The sequence below is a fragment of the Felis catus genome, chromosome C1 (assembly GCF_018350175.1).
Source record: "Felis catus isolate Fca126 chromosome C1, F.catus_Fca126_mat1.0, whole genome shotgun sequence".
Taxonomy (NCBI): domain Eukaryota; kingdom Metazoa; phylum Chordata; class Mammalia; order Carnivora; family Felidae; genus Felis; species Felis catus.
The window spans coordinates 185,282,781-185,309,566 of NC_058375.1; the positions used below are offsets into that span (position 1 = coordinate 185,282,781).

The following is a 26,786-nucleotide window of genomic DNA, read 5'->3' on the forward strand; positions in this document are numbered from 1 at the left end:
GTTTTTTGGGTTTTTTTGGTTTTTTTTTTTTTTTTTTTTGGTGGTATTTTAACTATCATGTCGAAAAAATTGGCTCCAAAATTTATCCTCTAGTCCTGTCCTTTGGTCAGCTGGTTCCCCATGTTGAATGGCCCAATAGATATTTCTACCTAGTCCACCAACTCTCACTGAAGTACCCACAACCTCAATTTATATTGGCCTATTTCTGTCAAAACCATCAAAAGTCACTTACGCTCAAAACCTTGGATTCTACTTTGATTTCTTTTTCTCTTTCCCACACACATATTGCATTGGTCACTTCTCTCTTTCTCACTGCTGCCACCAAAAGCCAAGGCCACACTTCCCTATCTTCACTTCCATATATGAATGCAATAGACTTTATTTTGCCAACTTCCTCCCAGTTGCACATACTGCCCTTAACCTTCCCACCTACCTCCTCTCCTGGTATACACACTCACCCCCACACATAGTTTTAGATGAATTCTAAAGGAATTTATTTTTTTTTAAGTTTATTTATTTATTTTGAGGGAGAGAGAGAAAGTATGAGCTGGGGAGGGGCAGAGAGAGAGAGGGAGAGAGAATCCCAAGCAAGATCCATGCTCAGCATGGAGCCCAATGCAGGGCTCAATTCCACAACCCTGGGATCATGACCTAAGGTGATATCAAGAGTCAGACACTTAACCAACTGAGCCATCTAGGCTCCCCTAAAGAAATTTCTTTTTTAAACCACCATTTCCATCATATCACTCCCAATGATGGAGTGTTTTCACCAATTCTCAATATACCTCAACTGAACTTTCAGAGTTCCCCAAGGTAAGGTCGCAACCTTATTTTTCATCATTATAACACAAATGTTCCCTATAACCAGATCCCAAAAAAAAGCTTTGCTCGTTTCCTAATGTTTGATGCTATCATTAACCCCATACCTAGCCATGCCCTACCGTTTCTTTTTCACCAAATGTTAGCCATTCTGGACATCTCTTACATGACAGTATCATGATAAATGTACTGTCATTCTAGAGACACTGGACAACCACCCATAATTTTCTAAACATTCCTGCTCTTTTGCACCTCTGCATCTATGCCCAAAAACTTGCAGTTGCCTAAAATATTCTTTCTTCTCTTTTTCTCCTTGCAAAATCCCACTGTCCTTAAGGTATAACTCATGGACTGCTTTTCAAATTACCCTCCCCCGCAACCTAATGCTTATCAGGTAAAACTTATGGACCATTCTCTGCACTACCACTATATTCGCTAGATAGAGGGCTACCTCCCCTGCTAGGTTGACAGCAATACAACCAGAGGTAGGAAACATATCTCATGTGTTTCTAGATGTCTCTTGCTGTTTCTGGAACTGAAAATGGCCTGTCACAGAAGCATTCACTAAACATTTGTTTAATTAAAATTAGTCATTTAACTGTGACTGTAATTTTCTTACAGGGAGGGGAGGGGCTGTGTAATGTTCCCCACTTAGAATCCTGCCAGGTACATAAAATGGATGCTCAAACTAATTTTATAGATGTAGGCCTTTGGAAACCAAGAACTGTATCTTCTACTTCTTTCAAACACTAATTATACATGATAGATGGATGGATAGATAGATGAGGAAGGAAAGGAGGGAGTTAGAAAAAATATCATTTCACCTTTCCATCCTTTTTAAGCATATGTTTAAAATGGCATTATAAATAATATAAGCAGAGAAACGCCTGGGTAGCTCAGTCGGTTAAGCGTCCGACTTCAGCTCAGACCATGATCTCATGGTTCGTGAGTTGGAGCCCAGCCCCGAGTCAGGCTCTGTGCTGACAGCTCAGAGCCTGGAGCCTGCTTCAGATCCTGTGTCTCCCTCTCTCTCTGCCCCTCCCCCACTCACACGCGTGCACGCACTCTCTGTCTTTCTCTCTCTCTCTCAAAAGTAAATAAACATTAAAAAAATTTTTAAATAAATAAGCAGAGAGCAAATTTGTTTCTCTTAATCTACAAACCACATTGTTGACAAATGACTGTTTTACATTTTAACATTTATGAACATTTAAGAACAAAGCTAAAGCCAAAGAAGCAGCTACCAATACAGCTAGAATGAGCTTCTTAAGATCCAAGTAAGGAATTGGCCCACACCTGAGCTTGGGTAGGGTCCATGGCATTTCCCACCCGCCATTTTTTCACTTGTTGACATGACCAATAAACTTTTTTTTTTTTTAATGTTCATTTATTTTTGAGAGAGAGAGAGAACAAGTGGAGGAGGGACAGCGAGAGGGAGACACAGAATCTGAAACAAGGCTCCAGGCTCTGTGCTGACAACTTGACGTGGGGCTCGAACTCACGAACTGTGAGACCACGACCTGAGCCGAAGTCAGACGCTTAACCTGACTGAGCCACGCAGGAGCCCCACAGCCAATAAACTTCTAATGGGGGAGCCAAACAGGCTAAAAGTGATTGATGAATGCACATCAATGATTATCAGAGTAAAAAAGCACAAGGTTCTTCCAAATGTTGGGAAACCAGTAAGTGGTTGGTTGTGGAAGTGATGTTTCTATTTCCATGAATATTCGTATAAAATTTATATAAGTTCCAGGATTTATATAAAAGTCAAGGATTTGATGTTGGCATTACTTTAAGCAAGATGCAGTACAGGCAGAGGAACAAACTTCCTTGCCGAACACCTTCATTTAGATCCAAAGCTGAAAGAAAATTTCTTTCATGACTCAGAAAAATTAGGTAGACACAAGTAAGCTGCTTTTACCTCATCAGAGCTAAACAACAGCAGAGGCAGAAGTACCGGCAGTTGATTAAAGGCATTGTCCTGACCACCGATACCACCATGGCTAAGCTAGGGCTGCCTTACGGAACCAGGTCAGGGGACATTGATTTCTCTATTCAACTCTGAGGCACCACTTTGTAAATGACACAATCATTTCTGGGTACAAGAGGTGCTTTAAATGTGGTAACATTATATCATTTCAGCTATAATGATCATAATTACTTATTTCTTTTAATCACAACCCACTTAACCACTTTAGTACAGAGGACTAGTTCAAGGAGTTTAATTTTCATTCAACATCTAATCTTTGTGTTTACTGAAACCCTTCACGGGCTTTGTTTACTGTCTGCTTGCTGGCCTGGACGTTTGATCTTGCAAGACTAGATCAGACAGGGTCAGATAAAATACTGATTACTAGAATAAACCAGGCTTGGAAAAGTAACACTGGTTTTTAAAATCCTCATTTCTCCCAGCGTTTTAATATTTTGCAAAATAAGTTCAAATAAATAAAATTAAGACAACTAACAATCAGGGGGTTCTTGAGCAATGATTAAGAAAAGAAAAGTGATGAGGATAATTTTGCTTTCTGGCCAAAATATGGGGTTTGGTTAGATCCATTCATTCTAGTGGTATTATTTTATGACACAAATAATTTTACAATATCCACTAGTATTTGTGTGAACTTTCAATGACCCCTTAATTCTTATGACACAGTAAATAGTTGAGATTGACCTCAGCAAAGATGACACTTCATTTTGCTTTTGGTGTCAGACGAAAAACACTGTAGACATAACATTATTTTCTTTTAATTCATTAATTTTTAACTAGAACACATTTAAAATACATGAGTCCTTCTTTGTTAAGGCACTTTCTTGTTCTTATAAGATCCTCTGAAGAGGGGATTGCTATAGGAGTGTGATTTCTGATGATACTGCATGTATAACTGCCACTTAGTTTCACAGAAATGATGAGGCAAGAAGTTTACATCTAAATAGTTAACATAAAAGAATTAGGCTAAAAAAATAAGTGTTTCATTAAAATGTGTAAACTTGTGAAAGAAAAATTGAAGGGTTAAATTCCACATAATCCAAAGAATTCTTGAAAATAACTTTGTAAGCATGACATTTCCAGGTGCCTGTGGATTATCCTTGTGTCCAACATTAAAACTCCTACACACTAAACAACTGCTAATATTGGTCTTTTCTTTCCCCCTGCTTTTATACAATATGTACATTTTCTTTTCTTATACTTGCTTATGAGCTCTTCACTGTAAAATCTAGGCCAGAAGCAATTACAGTATGAGATGAACAGCAATAAAAAAATGCCATCTAAACCAACCTACTACCCTATCTACCCACTTAATTTTATTCAATTATCAAAATTCCCTGGGAAGCAGGTTCATAGTTCTGGACCTTAAAACCAGAGTATACAAACTCTCTCTCCCCATCCATCCTGAATTAACACTAATGTTAACTCAAATATGTCTGTGTCAACCATGATTGTCTTTGAAATTAAAGAAAAAAAGTAAACAGAATGTACTTTGTTGTGATCACTGGGGAAAATAAAGTTAACATGCTAAGCCAAACTAACTTAGGACTTTTTAAAGAAGAAGTGTAAATAGTTTAGCTATAATAACAACAAATTCAAAAAATGGACATTAAAATGTTTACTTCAAAATTCAGACAATTCCATTTGTATATAGTTTTTACATCTGTTTTTAATGATATCAAATTATTGATTGTTCATTTTTCTCATATTTATTTAAGCATTAACGATAGAATTTGCAATCTGATCCTTTTTTTTTAATCCTTCCAGTGGACTTTTATTTTTGCCAGGTTTTAGTCATATTTACTTTGATCTTCCAGAGTATATAATTATTTTACTGTTTATTTATTTCTATGAGGAGGGGAAAAAAATTTGACTTAGGAGATCTATATGTGGCAATTTGTAACAGAATCACATAGCTTATGTCAGGAAATCATGGTTTTGATTAAGAAGCAACCATTTAGTTCCCACTGTTTTATTAAAACAGACATTAGCAGATAATAGGAAACATATTGAACAATGTAGCTGCATTTAGTTTGGGACATTAGTAAGTTAGCGTGAGATTCTCTTCTACACATTATATCAGCCGGGATACATGTAAATTGGTAATGTGGGGGTGGAAATGGGATGGGTAGGGGGGCAAGGAAGGCCATGGAACTCTTGACTTCCTGGGTTCTCAGGCAGAACCCTAAGGTAGAGTTCTGATGTTGCTACCACTAATTTCCAGATTTGAAACTCATTACTTCTTTTTCTCATTTTGAAAATGGATGGACACAAACAGAAATTTTACAAACAAAACCACTCCTTTCCCATGAGAAGTGGATTCTACTAGATAGGAACTCCCACAGCAACATCTATTCATAGCACAAAGCTTCTATCAGATGAAATGTGCCTATATAGGTCCAACACTTCCTTTTCACTGAGGGTCGAAAGTTAATAAAATGTACTTCTCTGGGTGTTTATTTTCTGTACACCATTATACCTGCCATGAATTCTTTGTTTTTCCTCCCACTCCCTTGGTTGATGAATCAACACCACTTGAACTGTTTTACGGCAGCTTGTGTTTACTTCACACATACCTTAACCTTCCCTTTTCTCCTCCTACTGACACACACACACATGCACACACACACTTTTCAACAGCAATGACTGGCTCCATCTCCGAATAGCATGTGTGCACAGTGTCTGGCAGCCTCTTCAGGTGTGGATCCTTGACCTCCTGATTGAAATCAAGGTCTCAGTCTGCTTTTACGGCACTTAAGATTTAACTGTGCATTTACTATCTTGAAAAAAAAAACAGAGCTTAAAGAATTGAATCTCTAAGAAAGGAAGAAAAAAAAGTAGAAGATATAAGTGTTAATGTGTATGTGTGTGAAGAGAAACACATGCGCGCATGCGAGCACACACAGACACACACACACACACACACGGATTCTGTAGTGGCAATTCTGAAAACACTAGAGTGAAGAGTTTCCAGTCTTTCTGAATCTGGAATTATACTCAAGCCTATTAAAAGAGGACGCTCTCTTCCTTTTCTCTTCTAACAGCAAGTAAATGGGATCTAACAAATGACCTTGAAGCTGCATGATTCTTTTGATGTTTAGCCAAAGAGGATATGTTCAAACACTTCAACAATCTTATTTTAAAAGAAAAACTTAGAGACAACGCTTAGAGAAAAGAAACCCTTCTGAACTACACAACCATGTCTTACAATGAGAAGGAGTTATTCATCTTATCCTGCATAAGAGTTAATATTAATAATATTCTAAAGCAAGTGCCCAAACTGGAATCTAAATGCTGCTAAGAATTTTAGAATTTGCGGAAGAGAAATGGATCTTAATTCAATTTTCAATGTACTTAATTCCTCCTGGGTAGTTCAACATCTTGACTTTCCTGATAAAATGGATATTTAGCATAAAATACGCTCAGTCTTTTGTAATCATAAATGTTCTGTCAATGCATGTAAAGTTCATTTCGTCAAAAGGTAACCTTGTAAACAAGCTCCTAAATACTCAAACACCAATAAGCATTACTTTGATACTGTCCCTAGAGGAAACCTGCAGGTAGTAAAACAAATAAACTCATTTTTACTTTTACCTATCCACCATAAATTGTCATTTGAACCTCATATGGGGGCAGAGAACTGTCAGCAAGGCTATGAATACCTATAATAAAGTATGATGGATGATGTCATAATCGTGCAAAATATAGACTGGAAGGACCCTTGAACATCAAGCAATTATGTTACCCAAAAATTCCCCAAACCCCCTCAGGGGCTCATAGCATTTCAATTTGAATAGCATTTGAATTGGGTGAGAACACCAGAATGTTTCCAACATTGACATATTTGCAAAGGCAAAATATCACTGATACATTTCAAGGGCTGGATGGTCTAAAGAGCATGCCATTTATTATATAAGAGGCTGTATTTTCAGGACCAGGCACAATTCCACATTTAATATATTACTGCTAGTACTACTACTAGTAATTATCAGTAGCATTATAGTATTATAGCTATTATTTAAGAGGCTTCCTTATGCCAGTATTAACTTATTTAGTCCTCACAGCTAGTGAGTGATTTAAAGACTTTTATTGTTTCCAGTTTTCAGATGAGGAGATTGAACCTTGGTGAAGTTAAATACGTAATTTGTGTAAACACACAAAAACACGCTAGCAAATGGAGGCTAGAGATTTGAACACAAGTCTGCTTTACTGCAGAGTCCCTTTGATTTAACCATGCTCTGGAATTGTCACCAAATAAGCACGTCAAAACTCCATTTCTAAGCAAAGATTTCCTGCTACCACAGCATCACTTCAATTTTTTAATTGGTACTGCAACTGTAAGTGCTGATTTAACCTACAATGACTGCTTTTAAATTTCCATTAATATATTAATGGAAATGATTTATTGATTGAGTTTTTTAAATAGACATGCCTATCTGAAATAAACCACTTCAAAATATTTCTAAAAATCTTGGTCTTCACAGATGTGTCGTGTAAAAACAATAAACTTTATATATTATGCTAAGAATTTTACTTTAGTTCTAATACCGTCTTTTGTTTTGTTTTGTTTTGTTTTGTTTTGTTTTGGAGACAGAGAGACAGAGTGCAAGCAGGGGAGGGGCAGAGAGAGAGGGAGACATAGAATCTGAAGCAGGCTCCAGGCTCTGAGCGGTCAGCATAGAGCCGGACGTGAAGCTCAAACCCACAAACCGTGAGATCACGACCCAACCAACTGAGCCACCCAGGTGTCCCATAATATCATCTTAGTTTTAAGGAAGCTAATTAGGATCTCCGGATGGGAATATTAAGAATCTTACCTTTATAAAAATCATATATAATTTTATAAACATTTATAGCTAAAATTAGCATAAATGCCAAAGAACCAACAACTCATTGACCAAAGAAATTAAAAACGGGCTCTCAAAACAAAAAAGTCAGTTTACCTTTAATCTTCTTGTACTTCTTATACCATCTCCCAAACTCCTGGCACTTGGTTGCTGACACGTTGGCATAATATGTGCTATTTACAATGGATGAAATCATACTCTGAAAAGGAAAAATATATTTAATAATTTTTTTCATAAATGAGTACTCCTTTTGGGGGATAAGAAAGGGCAGATTATAGCCCACACCAAACTCTGTTGTCTTTTAAATCTGAAGTAGTCACCCTCATGCAAACTAAACTATTAAACATCAAATATGACGACCCAAATTTACTCTTTCTTTAACTTGTATGATGACAGTGCCTTCTCCAAAAAAACCAAACTGGGGGCAATGTCAAAGATGGAGGAGGCAGGACATACAGATAAAACACAAGGGGAAAAAACAGTTGTGTTTTAGGAACCAGAGTGAAAGGTGAGATCAGATGCTCCAGCATCGGTAATTCAGATAATGTCTTTCAGATGTTTCTGTTCTGCTTCCAACGGCAACAAGCTCACACAGCCAAGAATCTGAGAACATCCGTGCTACACACTGCAGAACAACATTTAGGGAAATAAGTTAAATTAATATAATTTATAGAAACGTGTGATTAGCACTTGTGTGAAAATTCACCAAATGAAAAAATTAACAGTGCTTATTTTAGAGCAGGAGAAACTAAACATAACACTTGCACTGTATTTCAACCAAAAATGAATCAAAGCTAAAACTTTCTGAGTGTTTAAGTACATGATTCCTTCTTGCTCTTCATCCCCTGTCCCTCCTCAGGTCTACCCTTTAGCTGATTTGTAATCGGGATGAAAAGGAAAAGGAAGAGCACAGAACCTGACCTACTGCTAAAAAATTAAATTATAATTGCACACCTTGAGTGAAATTTCCTACAGATATGTTTTCAGTCAATATGGCATGTTTGGACCAACATTTATGACAGATGTTAACTTACACCTGAATTGACTGTGATAATACAGACACAGATTTATACATAGATTTTTACTTCAGCAAATTCTGTCTAAAAGCAAATGGACATAAACTCAAGAGATCCAAATGACCTCTGTAAAGTTTTATATCTCGCCTTGAAATCCCATCTTTTTTCAAAAGATATGGGTGGAGCAGCTGAGCAAACTCTCAAAACTTCTAATGATATTTTTACAAAGTAGTCAAGATAAAAAAGATAATGATAAATTGAGGCAATAGTAAGTTATTTACCAAGAGGTTCAAACATCAGCAGACAGTACTGCATAGACTCCCATTTAAAAGTTGTGTCGGTGAGCCCACAGAGTCCTTTTTCAATCACTGTCCAGTACTGGTGGGGGAGGGGAGTCCTAATTCAATTTACAGAAACCTCTTTGGCCTTTTCTACATAGCAGATGGCTAACCTCTCCCAGTTGCTGATCTCTAAATAACAATTCTGTTCTCTAAGTGGAGATAGTTAGGAAAACCATTTTTATCTGAGGATCTGAACACAGCCCTGGAAACACAAAGAGCCAGTATCACCTGAGTGTATCACAGAACTACCAGAGCCTTACCTACCGCCTTAGAGGATCAGTGGAATCCTAATCTTCCTGAGGCAGGGTTCTGCTCTGTGTGTTATTAACAAAGAAGTAAAGAAGTCTCTTGGCTAGCTGGGCTAGTTTCCTCTCTGGGCTGAGTTTTTCTCTTTGCCTGTGAAACCCTTGAGGACAGTGACTGTGTCTGTTTCATTCCCCGCCTCCCCCCCCCCCCCCATGTCTAACACAGTTCTGATGTGGGACATCTGAGTCCCTGAAATAGAACAGATGAAAAGGGACAGAGATGAAAATTTAAAATGCCAAACTGAAATGTCATAATAATGAAAATTTTAACATGAAAGCAGCCTAATAATAGATGCACTAGCCACACTGGTGTATAGGAATAATTGCAAATGTACTTGTCATCTTTGTATGTTGTTTATATGAATGTTATCTTTAGAAAGGCATAGGATATATGGCCGTGATAGGAAACTGAGCTAAATCTTCTATTGCAAAGTGGTCTGGAAAGCAGACTAAAATGCAAAGTGTCTCGGTTACTACCTGGAACTGTACCTCAACTTCCTAGCCCATAATACTAGGCCACAAACCCACATCAGCGTGGCCCCAGAGAATCCACATTTCCCTCAGTCTTTAGCCTATTTTGTCCTTGCTCCAGATGCATTTCATTGACACTGCACAAGGCCAGAGTCAATCTATGTCGCAAGGAAGTTAATATCTGGGCTTTCATGGTCTCCATCACCAGATTCTATGCTAGAGTCAGGTTCACACAATTCATTTAAAAAAGGAGAAGTTGGCTACCCAGAGCCTCAATCAGATTTATTCTTTTCCCCAGATTACCATAAATGAGTTTCTATCTCTACAGACCACACGGGGGAAAAATAGATTTAAAATATGAGTTGAGCAAAGGAATCAGGTAGCAAATAAAGAAAGTTTCCTAAATAATGAGAATCTTTGTCACTCAAAGGTCTCTCTGAGTTTGTGGCACATTTTATTCATATTAATTCCCTGCAGGTCTTTACATTTAGTTGACACTCAAGCTAGTTCCACTGATAAGAATTTTTGTAATTCATCTTCAGTGAGACTTCAAAACAGAAGAGGTACATCTGGGGGATATTTTAGACAAAAGGTCATGTTACTTCTTATTATTCCATTTTCAAACATGAATATTCTCTAACCCTAAATTAGACTACTACATTCTCACAGTCAGTTTGAACCATGGGCCTCACTAGAATATTCTGGATACATATTAAGGTCATCTTAGTGTCAATTTGTTTGTAAAAGATCAAAATTTACTTCAGTATACACAAACTGAAAGGAGCTAACGCAGACCCAGCACATACTTTTACTCTACTCGGAATATGTTTTGCAGAGGTCCTGGGGCACAGAGTCTGCATTTACTACATTTCATCCATTCTACAGTCACATTTTTAAAATACTTCAGTGTCACTGAAATTGGGATGCATCTTACAATCAACAGCATCTTAGACCTGATGAGATACAGTTGCTGCAAAAATGGGATGAGTAATGATTAAAATCTCCCCTACTTTCCACTCTGCCAAAAAAATCTAATTTCCATTTACTGCTTTTTAAAAATATGTATATAGGTTTGTATTTTATATTGCTCTTTTATGTTTTCCAATAATTCCAGAGCAACCACACAATTGGACTTTTAGGATCCCCACTTTTTTTTTTTTAACATACGAACAAAGATTTGAGTGGGCTTTTTCAACCAGGAATGTAACCACCTCCTGAGCACACAGGTTGTATAAAGCGATGCTGATACAAATGACCAGAAAGAGATGTGTATTATTCTTTTTAATACTTAAAGTGATTATGTTTTACTGAGGCTTATATTAAAATGACCTTGCATTTACTGAGCAAGCTTCACTTGGCAAGGTGGTGGGCTGTGGGAAGGAGACGGGAGAGCACACATACACTGGGCAATCAGGCAGCCCCTTCAGGTCCTCGGTCACAGCCATAAACACTCCATGAATGGCAATTGTAGACCAAGCCATGCTATGAAAAATATTATGTGTTAAAATAAATAGAAGGTTTAAAATGCCTTCCCAACTACAGAAACTTTTGGAAAATTTCAGGCTCCTTTGTAATTAATCATGAAATCTTAAATATGAAGATTTTAAGAATAAAATGTAAGTTTCCTCATTTGCAGTCACTCCTACACATAGTTTGCCAGTTATATTTGAAAGTTATTTTAAAAAAAATAAAATAAGGTATTTGAGGAATCAAAATATACCAGAATCAGTCACTTTAAAGTTTACTAGCCAATTTGAATTTCCAACATGCCAAACTGCAAAAGAATGTTATACTGTTTTAAATAGATATTGTTTAAACAATAAAATACATCGCTTTAATACTTATTATAGTTAAATAGATTGCCTTGTCTAAAAAGAAATTTTCTTTTAGCCTCCTGAGACAAATTTTAAACTCACTTCTTTGTTTTTGACTAGCTCAGAGAATAGATGTCACCTCTGATATAGTTCCATTTTCTAAACTGAGGGCCAAGAAGCTCAGAATGAAGAAGCATCTTGCTCAAAGTAAAACGGCAATGGAAAACACCATAAAAAGACACTACCACCAGGCCACATTATTCTAGGAGTCTCCGAAAAGAGAAGTTAATTAATGAAAGAAAGGAAATATTCACCACCACCTCCATCAGCTAGTACAAACTCAGTAGCAGATACTACAAACAGACTAAGAAACAAGGTGACAAAAACAAAACATAAAGCTGTGACCACAGTTTCCTTAGAGGGGCTAGTTACGGAGGTTAGAATCAGATAAAACTAAAGAACCTAAAACAAATTTAGGGGCACCTGGGTGGCTCAGTTAGTTAAAGGTCTGACTCCAGCTTGGGTCATGATCTCATGGTTCACGAGTTTGAGCCCCGTATCAGACTCTGTGCTGACAGCTCAGAGGCTGGAGCCTGTTTCAGATTCTGTCTCTTGCTCTCTCTCTCTCTCCCTCTCTCTCTCAAAAATAAGTAAACATTAAAAAGAATTTTTTTAATAAAAAATAAAATAAATCTTAATAAGAGGGGCGCCTGGGTGGCTCAGTTGGTTAAGTATCTGATTCTTGGTCATATTCTTACAGTTCGTGAGTCCGTGCCCCGCATCAGTCTCTGTGCTGATAGCATGGAGGCTGCTTGGGATGCTCTCTCTCTTTCCCTCTCTCTCTGCCCCTCCCATGCACATATGCACGTGCGCTCTCTCTCTCTCTCTCTCTCTCTCTCTCTAAGATGAAATAAAAAAACTTAGAAAAAAACTTAATAGGAAAAGCAAAACATTAAACACAGGTTAAAATGATTTGTACAATACACTTGGAAAGACAGAGACCTGACCACCCCCTTTTCCTCCCCAAGAAAAGAAAGGTAAAATAATTGGATATCCTTTACCACATTCTCCTTGGCTTAGTGAGATTTATTTGTTTGAATAGCAGTGTTATACTAAGAGCAGCTAAGCTGCAGACACATAATACACTTGCTATAAAAAAGAACATCTTAAATCCAAAGTGAATGGTTACACGTCTGTCAGTAGGAGTGCCCTGTCTTAGCAAGAGGAGCGCCCGAGTGGGGGGAGCGAGGCTGCATCTCATAGCTTCCCTTTCCATGTCTACACAGCAGAGAGCATGATGCAGGCAATGAATAATATATGCATTCTTTGCTCATTTTCAGCTTTTTTATTCTGCTTTGCGGTATGCTAAATTACATATTAAACATGAGATTATAATGATACTTCAATCAAGTACACTAAAGCGAAAAAACTGATTTGGAGGAATTACTTTGTCATGAAAAATTCAGTTAATGTTATCTGGCAGCCTTTTGCTCTCCCTTTCTATCGCCGCTTCTGAGCTATACTATCAGAACTGAAAACTTTGCCATTCTAGTTGAAGGAAACACTTCCCCTGGGCTTTGGAGTAGGACAGGACTACCTCTGAGAGCTCCTCCCCTGAGGCGCAGCTGAGTGGCTTGCTTATCTGCTAGTGGCCCCCTCAGCGGTGAAAGAGGGATGTTGCTACCTGCCTCAGAGGGCTGGAAGGATTCAGAGAGATGATTCGAGTAAAAGGCCTAGCACAAGAGACAGACTCAATGAGTGTCTGCTCTCTCCTCTCCATGCAATCATTTCATACGTTGAAGGCAATCACCCAGTGAGGGATTCTTTTCAAGCTGTCACTTGCAAGCCTCCATCAACAAGAGTCATGAGGTTGGGCCTAGAACTAAAACAAACTCACATGAAAACAACTTAAAGGGACAGTTGGCAACTGGTTGACACAAGGCAGGATGCATCCCCACTGCATATGTGAATTGAAGATTAAATGAAAGGGAGAGTTGGCAACTAGTTAAGACAATACAGGTTCACACAGGTGATCAGCCACTTGACTGTAGATGAGCACATAGTCAGTTTGTGTTTTCTACCAACCCAACCAGCTGCTTGAGTTCATTGCCTGATTATTTTAGCATATTGTAGATTTGTGTTAGTCCTTTAATGATCCCCAAAAGAGCAAGGCTTGCTCAGGATGACAGAAATAATTATCCTACAGTTTATGTCTTAAAAAGACTATAAACACTGTATCACCATCATAGTAGAAATCTAGTAACATTTTCACAGTTCAATAACTTGTGCCAGTCATTTTGTTCCTCAAATATTTAGCCATAAAACCTCAGTTAAGGGCATGGAACAGAGCTTTATTTATTTTTATTTTTTAAAGGGAAGCATTTAATTATTTATTTTAATGTTTGTTTATTTTTGAGCCAGGGGAGACAGAGAGACAGAAAGACACAGCATGAGCATGGGAGGGGCAGAGAGACAGGGAGACACAGAATCCTAAGCAGGCTCTAGGCTCTGAGCTGTCAGTATAGAGCCCAAGGTGGGGCTCAAACTCACGGACCGTGAAATCATGACCTGAGTCAAAGTTGGACAACTGACTGAGCCACCCAGGTGCCCCCAAGAGCTACTTTAAAAAGATATCTATATGTTAAACAAAATAAGCCAGATAAAAAGACAAATATTCTAGGATTCTACTTTTATGAGGCATCTAGATTAAGTAAATTCATACAGCCAGAAAACAGAATAGAAGTTACCTGGGGATCTGGGTGTGGAGAGGGGAATGGGGAGTTATTACATAATGGTTACAGACTTTGTGTTTGGCATGATGTAAAGTTTTGGAAAAATATAGACGTGAGGGTTGCACAACACTGTGAATGTAACTAATGCCACTGATTTATAAACTTAAACATGGTTAGAATGATAAACTTCATGTTATGTATTTTTACCACAAAAATAAGTTTAAAAAAATATATCTAGAATCACAGAGAACATGTGGATGTTGCAGGAAAGCACTGGAAGGTATATGTATTTGCAAATTACTTGCTCTTTTGTGGCAATTTTAAGTTAACAAGACTGTCTCCTCAGTCTTTCCATTTGATCATCATAACCTATGAGGTGGACAAGGAAGGTCCTGTTAGCTCTACTTATTTTAATGGATCAACACCCAAAGGACCTGGGATTTTTTCTTTTAACTCTTCCTTGAGTAAAAACAAGTAAGCCACAGAAAGATGTGTTCATGTTTCCAAACTGGAACGGTTAAAGAAGACTATCTAATAAGAGACCTATGCCTAAGGTATGGTAAGTTAGGATGCTTGGGACAGACTATATGTCCCCTTCAGGGAGAGGCTGCAAGTGGTAACTGAGGGGAACATCAGAGGAAAAGGATGAGGGTGTAAGCACCTAAGCACATTTGGAAAGCTGAAAGCAAAAATAAATACACAGATACACAAACACAACCTATCTGGCCAGACAGAGAAGAGCTAAATCATGACTTCCCTCCCTTTAAATATATATGCCTCAGCCTGTAATTGTTGCCCTTTTAAGGACTTTTCCATTTTTCTTTTCTCCTGCCTTCAAAGGCTGCTCTTTTGAACTGCAGGACACTGGATGTTCAAGAAAATGGATACCGGCCATTGAACCATCATTCCTTTATACAATCACCACATCTGAGAGAGGAAATACCTAATACAGTTTGGCCTGGGGATAATGAAAAATTATTTCAAAAAAAGTTTTTTTTTTTACTCATGAGCTAAGTCTGTTTCACACAGTCCACTAACCTACTTTCTGCTTTGAAGTAGGTAGTGTTGGATACTCCACTCTCGTCTTCCTAGGTTGAAAGCTGTATTCCTCTCTCATCTTTCCCACTGCATCCCCAACCCATTGCAAAGTGCCCAACTCCTAACTAGGACCCCAGTAATGTTGATGGAATACATTGTTGAATTATGTTTCACCTTCTCAGAACAAAAAAGCATTCTTTTTCACGTTACATAGATTGAACCTTAAAAATGTATGCACCTGTTCTATGACAACTTCAAACAAACTAGGTGAGCTTATTTCCACCCTGAAAGGCAACTGAGCTATGCAATTTAAGTGAATAATCTGGACTGTTTAAGGGTAATAGCTGTAGGACTGATGCTGGGGCCCATATTATATGTCCATGCTCACTGAAGACTACTCCAATAAGATGTTCCATAATCACACAGCATACCAGAACCCTAAATCAAATCTCCCCCCAAATTTAAGTAATAGAATTGAGACCTGTTTGACTGAAAATGTACTGGCCATCAACCACCAAATTACTGTATTCAGTGTTTCTAGTTCAAAACATTTTAGAGCTGCCAAGAACACCATAAAAATAATAAAACTTTGCAGTTTATAGCACTTTCTAAAACATTTTTATATTTAATTCATTAAACACATTACAGCAGTGGTTCTCAACCAAGAGTGATTTACTCCCCTCATAGGACATTTGGCGATGTCTGGGGACATTCTGGTTGTCACAACTGGTGGGGGAGGGATGGTGGCATGCTACTGGCACCTAGTGGGTGGAGGCCAGGGATGATGCTAGCCATCCTACAACATACAGGACAGCCCCCCACCACAAAGAATTATTCACTCAAAGATAAACAGGGCCAAGTTGAGAACTTGTGCATCAGAATAACAACTACTTGCAAGGCATATGTTGTGCTGAATGCTGAGGAAGTGCTGGTGGACGAGAGATGGCTTCTGCTTGCGGGGCAGTCCAGCAAGTGATGAGAACCAGCAGGTAGCACTGATAACAGTCTGTGATAAGCGCTGTGACAGGGGTGTATACAAAAGTCCACCAAGAGCAGAAGCAACTGCTTCAACCAGGAGGTCAGGGTACTTCACCAGCAGTGACTTTCCAGCTTGAATTTGAGAGGTGACTTCATCAAGTACAAGAGAGCACTGCATACTAGCCAGAAGAAATCATATATGTAAAAGCAAGCAAGGATCAAACTGAAGGACCCTAACAACACCAGCATTGTGTACAGGGCTACCAAAGCCAGACATTAGCATGGTGTATCTCCCTGGAAGGCCAGTCTCACATGAACAGAAGGAGAAGTACAGGTAAAGTGATTTTTATGGCATCAAAAACAAATATCAAAAACACAGGTATATGGAGCAGAGTATAAATTTTGCATGATTTTTTTTAAATATCACCAGAAGTTGCTTTGTTAGACTTGTAATGCTAAGGGTTGCTCCCACCCTCAGGAATATTTTGGTGACATTAGAGCAATGGCAAATGTTCTAAAGTAATTAATTCCATGTGTCTGGAGCACAAAGAGGATGCAGGTAAAAGGGGGAAGGTGGTGGCTCCGGTGAGAAGTCAGGCTGGATGGTGTCATGTGAACAATTCTTCTAGGCTATGTTAATGCAGTCTGTACCTCTTTTGGGCAGGGCAGAGGCCGTCACTGGAGGCTTGCAGAGGAGGAAATGGCAAGTTCTCAGTCTTGGAAAAGCAGATGATGGGACAAAGGTTAAAAGGTGGTTAAGTCTAAACGAGGAAATGGCACAAAGGAGGAAGATTTCAGATATGAAGGCAGTAGAATCCACAGGATCAAACATTAGAGTGATAGAGAAGAAACTTTTCAGGCTGGGCAACCAGCGGGGGTGGAGGAGGGGGTGTGGCGGCAAGTAACGAGAATAGAAAATGGGGGTAAAAAGAGGTTTTCATGGTGGGGATAAAGGTGGTCTCAATCAAACCTCAAGACAACCCTGCAAATTATGTGAAATATGCATAGATAACAATCATGCCCAGTTTACAAATGAATTCAGTGAGGTCCTCAAGGCAGGTGGGCTTGCCTGGGGTCACACACCCAGCAAAAATAAATGAATGGGGGAGATGGCAGCTAGGGCTCTCAGCTCCCAGTCTAGGTTCTTTCCACTCATGCTGTCTCTCTAGTCACATATTACAGTGATAACTAAACTTGATAATCATGATAGATCAGTGATGGCCAAATTTCCATTGGCTCTAACAGCCCTGGATAAAATTCTGAATTGGTGATATTAAGTTAGGAGCTTGTCTACTTCCAAGCAAAGCCCATTTTGACTTCCATATAAATCCAAGAAACAATTAACTAACTGTGACTGTAAAATTCAGGACAAATGAATTATTTTTCCTAACTCTTCTTTATCCAATACCTGTATATGATCAGAATAACTTCAAATTTTTATTTTTATAACTACATAAGCAATCACACTGGAATAAATGAAAATCCTAGCAATAAGTGTTAGCACCTGGATACATACCTACAGGTAGGTACTGAAGTGGCCTGTGTGAAAGCTGTAAGCACAAGATTAAGTACATAACTGATGGTCAAGAAATACCAGTCAGTGTTCCTTTCTACCTAGCTACCTACTACTCAGATACATACCTTCTTGAATATTTGGGGGAAAAAAGATTAATAGCATCTCAGAGGATTTAAATTCTAAAACATGCTCCACAACACACACGAAAAATATTCAGTTCACACCAACAATATCATGTCTCAATAATAATGGCTGATACTGAGGGTGCCCGGGTGGCTCAGTCGGCTGAGCATCTAACTCTTGATTTCAGCTCAGGTCATGATCTCACAGTTCATGGGATCGAGCACCATGTCAGACTCCCCACTGACAGCACAGAGCCTGCTTGGGATCTTTTCTCTCCTTCTCTCCTTGCTCTTCCCCCACTCACTCTCTCACTCAAAATCAATAAACTTAAAAAAAATTTTTAAATAATAGCTGATACTGCTTATGCAACATCATTGTATGCCAGACACCAGGCCAAGAATTTATGTGATTTATCTCATTTACTCCTCATTATATGACTTAGAACTATTACTATCCTGGTTTTACTTACAAAGAAACAGGCTTGTAAAAGTGAGGTCATAGAGGCCTGTAAACCAGGACATGAATCCAGATCTAACTGATTCCAGAATGCATGCTCTTAACCAGCAGGCTTCCTGCTTCCCCCCAAAGACTCTATTATCCTAGAACACAGATCAGGGCACATCAAGTTTCTACATTCTTGTCACCTTCCCTTGAACTTGACAGACATGTAATTAGTCCATTGTCTTAAATCAAGTGTAGCAACTCACACAGGAAATGGATTTCCATTCATAGCTTTAAACAATGTCAACCCGAGTTCATTTCACAGCAGTCCTAAGCCGCGGACCATAGCCACCAAAATATTACCGCATCATTAGAAAAAGTGGGTCCCTTGCCCATGAACACAAATGGAAAAGGCAGCCCTTTCCCACTCTGTTCCTTCCTTTGATCTTGTCTACCTCATATTTTTGTGGCTTTAGCTTCTCATCGCTTCACTAAAAATGGAGTACCTCTTTTTCTCATGATATATTTTCATGTGGCAGAATCACAGCAGAAACTATACAAATGTATGTGATGCAAAGATCATCTTTCTTTGCTAGCCAGGGGAAATGCTCAAAAACTAAACAAAAAAAATTAAGATGGGTCTGACACAGTTGACTCACTCCATTGAATAAGTAAAAAAATGAATGGTCCGGAGCCTGAACCTTGGGAGGGGAGGTCTGGATTAGGATCTCAACTTGCCACTTAGCCTACTGAGGAAGCCTGGGAAGGCAAAGTGCTTCTCTGAGTCTTGGTTTCCTGATCGATAAAGTGGAGACACTGATACCTACCTCCTGTGATACACGTGAGAAGTTAAAGACTGTGAATGTGAAATGTTTTCATGTATGCCCATTACATCAAAGCTCTCGGGAAGTGATAACTTCTACTCTATAACAAAAAAACAAAAACAAAAACAAACACCACAACCTCCATGTTTTTTCCACCTAGAGTGCAGAGTAACAATAATAAAAGATAGAGGACAGCTGTCTGAGCAGGCGTGCCCCTCTTGCAAGAAAGTCCACCAGTGGCTTTCTTCGTTTCCCAGAACCCCACCTGGATATACTGACCTGGGAGAGAGGGCATTCTTTGGCTAATGTGCTCTGGTTCATCTCTTTGAGCAGTTCCTTTAAGGCATTGCGGACTGTGGCATGATTCCACTGCTCCGCAGGCAAGTCTTCCAACTTCGAACAACTGGGAAACAGAGCAAGAATGAACACCACGCAGACCTCAACAAAGGGCCCTGGCTGCAGGGGGTTCTGAGTGTGGCAGTTGCTCCTGGGTCCTGTGCCAGCAGTAGGAAAAGTGCTAAAGATCAGGGTCCCGTGTGGGCCCTACATGAGGGAAGGAGAGCAAAACTGCTTCTCTAGGACTTGGACAAAGCCCCACTCGGTCTCTCTAAGAAAAATAGTCACTTCAGATATGAAGAACTGTTAGCGATTTAAAATATGGCTTTTCCAATCTGTTGATGGGAATGGCATGGCAATGTGATTACAAACTTCCACAATACAAGTTCAGTTATTGGACATCCCTAACGCTAAATGTAAACAAATGTTCCTTTCAATTCAAAGCGTGAAGGCCCACTCTTCAGTCTCACTGAACAATTCAGAGATGTTGCTTTCCTAACCAAAAAATAACTTTTAAGATAGGACACTAAAGCATTCCTAGGCAAGGATGGGGATGTTGGGTCCCCATTAAAGTACAGATTCTCCAAAATGAACAAATTCAAAACCCTTTCACTAAAGGACAACGTCTCTTAAACCATATGACTTATAGGCACTTTACAATACAAGACTCTGCAGAGAACCTCTAGATTCTTTAGAGGCATAACTTGCTCTGGATGCTGTACCTGAAAAAATAAAATCACTTCCAGAACCTCTGCAGGCCGCAGAGTGTGCTTCCTCGAGGCAGCCACCAGAAAGGGAAGAAAAAGATGTCCAGTGCCAGCACCTTCCTGGGAAGCCTGCTACACTAGCACAGAAGTCAGCCCTCAAAACACAAGCCCAAAAACAGCAGAAGTGTTTATTCTTCAAATTGTATGTGCTAAGTGTTTAAACAGAGAACCCATTAAATTAGGGGCTGTGGAAAGTTCCCCTTTAAGGGCCACAGATTTTTAATGATTTATCAAGCTTCCCCTAGGTTACCACTTCACTGCTTCTGAAAACAAAACATAAAACAGTTGGAATGTGGACTATAAAGATGCCTGGTGAAGGGTCCCTCCTCTCTCTCCTTTTTTTCTCATTTCATCCAGTGTCTAGAAATCAACAAAGACAGGACGTGCTAATCTCTGCAGTGACTCTCTGAGTGACGGAGCAGCTCCACGAGTGCGGAAGGGCAGATGTTCAGAGACACCCACCTTTGTAATTGGATTTTCAACGTCACAACATGATAGACATCTTGCAGCATGTCGGCCACTGTTGCGTCGGGGGCATCTGTCACATAGCTGAGAGGGAGAGGGTTCCACCTCCCCAGCTTGATTATTCCTGCAAAGAGAAGAAAAACATAATAAACACATTTCTGCTATTTATTAAACCTTCTCATTGTTTGTTCAATGTTAAGAAGGTCATTCGATAGTCAACATTCAAGGCCCATTCAGAGATATTTTACAACCCAGTGCAATAACCTATTTCTTTCTGGCCGACAACTGAGTTAACTATACAGGAAGATGAGAATGAAAGGATTGAGGTTTAATCATGGACAATCAGTTCTTTTATGTTTTCCTGTTTCTTAAATTACTTAGAAAACCATACGGATACTTCCTTCCCCCAAAGTCTTGTTTCACATTCTAACTTAAGACTGATGCTAAATATACCGGACTGCTGATTTCATAGACAAAAAAAAAAAAAAAAAAAAAAAGCAAGCCTTAAGTAAATATAAGATTTGGTTTTGAATTGTACAAGAAAATTCCTGTGTGTGGGCTCAGCACACACACAGTCACATCCTGACTGTGGTGTGATCCCCAGTGCAAACAGCATTTGGAGCTGATGAACCAGTTAGAGTTCACTTCCAGATTCGTGTTTCACCAGGCAGAGGGGTTATTTTCCAATAGCACAATGACTGACCACAGATCAGAAATAGCAGAGATGCCTTCAGCTTCCTTTTTTTTTTTTTTTTTTTTTTAATTTTATTCCTCTGCTCTTTTTAGAGCGACAATGGTTACCATTTCCCTGTGGGTTTCCTGCTGCATATGGTAAACATGCATGACAATGGAGAGAGAATAAAAATCCTGGTCAAACTTACACTATATAGAGCAGTGATTTTAGGAATACCCTTGTGACAAGAAGATTCTTCCGATAGCTTCAGCAACACGTGGTGAAAATGCTAACTTAGTCATAAGATGGACGCATCTTATCTGGTCCATATATCTGTGTCCATAGGGCACATATAACATTGATGAAGAAAAATAAAGAAAAGATCAAGAAAAACCCATTTCACAAACACAGAGGGACAAAAATTTTATTTGTATGCTGTGAAAAGCCCAATGGTCCCCAAGGTGTCAGAAATTGTCATACATACATTCCACTAAAACAGTTGTTTTGGTGAAAGAAAAGAAATAGAAATTTTTGACAATACAGGTGGGCCCAACTACAGTGTTCTTTCAAAATATTTTTTATCATCAAAGACAGAGAACACCTGTATACCCAAGTGAACTTTTAAAAGCTTCGCGAAAAATGTTTTATAGCTCTGGGGTAAAATTCCAATAATAGGAAATGAACTTTCTGGTCAGGGCGTGTCCTGTCCAAGATGAAATCAATGAATGCGCAATGCTTGACATAATGCTTGAAAACAGGGAATAAACAGAACAAAAATATTAAAATGATGCACTGTTTCAGTATTAAGATTTAACAATCTGGTGCTGAATATGCTGCAGTATAAATAGTGCCTGGACTCAGATCCAATAAAGTAACACAGCTCTCATTCATAGTACCGTATGTCTCCAGTTCTGGCTCCTTAAGTCACATTTCACTTGCCAAGAAAAGCTGTTTTCTTGTGGGGATAGTTTTCCTAACATTCTCTCTCATGACAATGAAAAGTGCACAGCAACGCAGCATAAAGCAGTCTCGTGAAATGAACATCCAGGGCTCACTGGACAAGCACCCATCAGAGGCTGGGTCTGCTTCCGGGCTTCCTTTACTCTTTCTGACATTTGAAAATACTAAAAAAGATAACACGCAACATGGCTAACATATTTCCTTTTTAAAAAAATCACTACATTATTTTAAATCCCTTTCAAAAAATCATTATCAAGATAGCCCATGAGTTGAATATAAATTGACCATGGTCTAAAGGCACAGTATTTTGTCATAAGCAACTGGAGGGGAGAAAAATGAAGTCAGCAATTGTGCCCTATGATAGACATGACAAGTGGAGGAAGCCGATTTCGTGGGTATTTTGGTGACTAAGAAGACAAAGGTAACATGAAGCAAATGACTCCGGAAGTTGTCATTGTGCAGTGCACAACTCTAGGGGAGGTTCACCCATTCTGCAGTGTGTATGTCACTGCTCACTCCTTTTTCTTGTTGAGTAGTATTCCATGGGAAAAATATGCCATAATCAAGTCAGACACAACAGAATATCTCTGTAAGATTTAATTTATATAAAAATACAAGAACAGGCAAGACTACAGGACTAACCTATGGGATTGAAGTCAGAAAGCGGTTACCTCTGGACGGCAGGGGCAACTGACTGGAAAGAAACATAAGGGGATTTTCTTGGTTTGGCTGGTGGTTGCATGGGTATAAAAATTGTCAAATTCATCAAATGCAACGCTTAATATGCATACATTTTACTGTATGTAAATTGTACTTCAATACAAAAAAGGGTATTGGGGGAGGGCTCTCTGCAGGATATGATAGACAAATCACTCTCATGGAAATTAGGTAATCTAATCTCCATTTAGGTAAATTCTACCTCCCCCCTGCCCCCCACCTTGATGAGCCGGAAGAAGACTTGTCTGGGCTGGAATGAGGCACACACAGGTGTCTTTGCAACACTTAATACCTCCACAGAGAGCAGCTGCTACAGGTTGGTTTCTGCATCTTGAAAGAGAGCTGTTGAGGCATGCTACATTCAGGCAATGGGAAGTGGCACGTGCTCCTTTCTCAACCATATTAACTCACCTGCATGGTCCCAGAAGTCACGTTCTTTGCTCTACTATCTACCAGGGTCGGTGCATGCAAGGTCTGCTGAGACAGCCATGTCCAGAAGGCTGCTCTCCTTGGAGTACCTCTTTTTAATAAGCCTTCCCCCCAAACAGGCGCTTTGTCTGATGCATTAACCCTCTTTGGAAATACATTCCTTAGACACAGTCTTCCTTCCCCAATATAAAATAGATAAAAATATTACTTGGGCTAGAAGTCAAATGTTAATTGAGGAAATCAAACTGGGAAGCAGTATAACAGTGACTAAGAATGCAGGCTTCCAAGTGAAATTGCCTCGGTTCACACCCTGGCTCCTCCACATGCGATGTAACCTCAGAAAGTTACTTAAATTTCTCCATACCTCAAGCCTCTCTATATAAAATGGAACAACAGAAGTAGTGGCCACTTTGGAATACTGTGAAGATTGAATGAAAAGCCCTGACTTAGTACAGAGCCTGGATATAATTAATTTCAACAATTGGCTGTTTACAGTAATTATTTAGACATTTTTAACGCTTCTTTAAAAAAAGACATTGTCAACTTATTTTTACAAATGTTGACTCAAAGTTCTTTTTTTTAATGATTTCATTATTATCTTTTAATCTTTAATTGGGTCATAGGCCTGTAAAAGATGCTCATTATTTTTTAATGTTATTTATTTATTTTTAGAGAGACAGAGTGTGAGCAGGGGAGGGGCAGAGAAAGGGAGAGAGAGAGGGAATCCCAAGCAGGCTCTGCACTGCCAGCACTGAGCCTGACTCGGGGCTCCAACTCACAAACCATGAGATCATGACCTGAGCCAAAATCAAGAGCCAGACGCTTAATCAGCTGAGCCACCCAGGCACTCCAAAGGCCCTCATTATTTTAAATCAAAAAGGGAGACTGCATATGAATTATGTCTCTCCCCTCCTGTCCTATCTTATTCCACCCCCCCTCCCCTCCCTACTCATTTCTTCCATCCTTGCTCTTCAGTGCCTTTCCTTCCACCCATAAGTAGGTTCAGATCTCCCCTACTTTAAAAGTAACAAAAACATTACAACAATCTCTTTCCCTTCAGTCTCTCATTTTTTGCACCACCAGATACATCGGAAGTGCATCTCCAATTCTCCATCGGACCTTCACCCCTAGATATCTATTTTCAAAACTCCAAGGGAAATGAAGTTCAGAAGGGTTGCATTACCATGGGTGGTATCACCAGGCAATAACTAAAACCAGATTCACTTCAAATACCATGCTCTCACTCTTCTTAGAATCCTGTAAATCACAATGGTTCAGGTATGAGGCACAGAAAAGACTGGAAAAAAGCCTGGTTCCAACTTTGGAAGGCCTCGAATGCCTGACTCAGTAACACATTGTGGAGGTCAGAGGTCAGGAGCAAGTCCTAGAGTTGGTGCAGGCTCCTTTGCCTGGTAGCTATGAGACTTTGAGGAAGTTGTGTAGTCTCTCCAAGTCTCTGTTTGCATTATCTGTAAAATGGGATAAGGTGCCACAAGGCTTTAAATGAGAATGAGAATTTAGCACTGGGGATTGACCCACAGTGAATGATTAGTAAATATTTGGGAAAAATAGATCCTCGGGAGTTTTTTAGTGTAGATGTAACATGACCAAAGCAAAGGATAGGAAGATTAACCTATAGTGAGTGCAGGTGGATTAAAAGAAGGCACCATTCTAAGAAGGGAAAAGAGCTGAAAAGTCCAGACAAGTGTGTCTAAATATAACCACTAGCAGCCTCTTCCTAGCTCCCCCCCACTGGGATACAGACCCCACTGACTGTTACAGTGCAGCAAAGGAGCATGAGGAAGAAAGAACAAGCCATGTACCTGCTGGGGAGTTCTGATTTGCAGTGTTGGAGAAAAACTGCATAACTGTAAGTATACGAATAGAATTGTCAAACCTCATGCTTTATGATTAGGTTTTACAATCCCTATCTGAAAAGTGAGAAAAACTAATGATTCAATTAGATAGTGGTATATGCATGCGGGGCACATGCGCACGTACACACACACACACACACACACACACACACACACACACCCCTCAAGCCCAGCCAGGCATCTAGTAAATGCTCAATAAATGACAGTTCCCATTTTTTCCCCCCAAATACATTTCACACTCAGTCTGAGTACGGATCCCCAACATTCATTTCAGGAAATCATACACATTCTTCAAATTCTCCTTGAAAATAATTCCAACCCTGATCAACCAAGCCTTTTCTCTACATAGCATTGCAGGAAATATTCTTGGTCAATCTGTGTATCTTATAAAGAACTTACTTTATCACAATACCCTTTTATGTTACTTTACAGTTTGTGAAGTATTTTTTTTTCAAAGCATTAGTTCATTTTCATGAGGACAGCAAGGGGTTAGTGTTATACCTGGATGTGAGCTGAAGAGTGACTTTTCAAGCACATCAGTGGATGAGAGCCAGGACTAGGTCTGGGCTTCATCTGACAAGTTTTCTAGCTACTGGACCAAAAACCTTTCTTCTCAGCTCTGCTTATGTGCCAATGTTCAAACATATGATGGGCCTCTGAAGAGCCTGCTCAATGGTTCATCCACAGTCACACATCAGACAGGGACTTGATATTTAATGTTAAACAACAGAATATGTAAGACCAACGAGAGAACAGGTGACAAGCACAGAAGACTGAAAAGCCAGCTACACTTGAGACTTCTCTAGAAGAAAACGATTTCCCACAACAGTGCCATTTCAGAGACACCATTTCCCAAGTCTGTCTTTCCTATTTCCAAGGAATTTATCATCTGCAAACATTTGCAAAATACCTGGTGCTGAGGACTATTACAGATGCAGTTTCAAGGTCTTTGAGTCACAAATTACGGGACTTTATTTGGGGTTTTAAATTCATAAAAGTGTTAATGTGACTGAATCGAGCACAATATAATAAATGAAATTGTTTCTATCCAGACAAGTCTGCTCGCTAAAATACAAAGGATCTACACACTCTTTGTACAATGCCTTTAGACCAAATGACAAAATTCAATTGTAGGTAAATTCCCATTACTGACATAAAATTAGGTTGGAAATGGAGGCAATTTTTGTCTAAAATTGAAAAGATGCAGTAATGGAAACCAGTTTTTTTTCCTCGCCCGATGGAGTATTCTGCCAGAGTCAAAGAGTTGACCTATCACAAAAAGAAGTCTCAAGAATGCTCTTTGTGTTCAC

The 26,786-nt window shown here is 39.2% G+C and overlaps 1 protein-coding gene across 2 annotated transcripts in view; it reads right to left on the bottom strand.

Moving 5' to 3' along the window:
• SATB2 (SATB homeobox 2) overlaps positions 1–26,786 on the bottom strand; it is a 191,045-nt gene that overhangs the window by 91,152 nt on the left and 73,107 nt on the right. For both annotated transcript variants that reach the window (XM_045034242.1, XM_045034241.1), the window contains exons 4-6: positions 20,818–20,944; positions 19,532–19,655; positions 7,750–7,852 (exon numbers count right to left, since the gene is read on the bottom strand). In XM_045034242.1, coding sequence (XP_044890177.1) covers positions 7,750–7,852; positions 19,532–19,655; positions 20,818–20,944 — 354 coding nt within the window. The remainder of the gene's footprint in view (positions 1–7,749; positions 7,853–19,531; positions 19,656–20,817; positions 20,945–26,786) is intronic.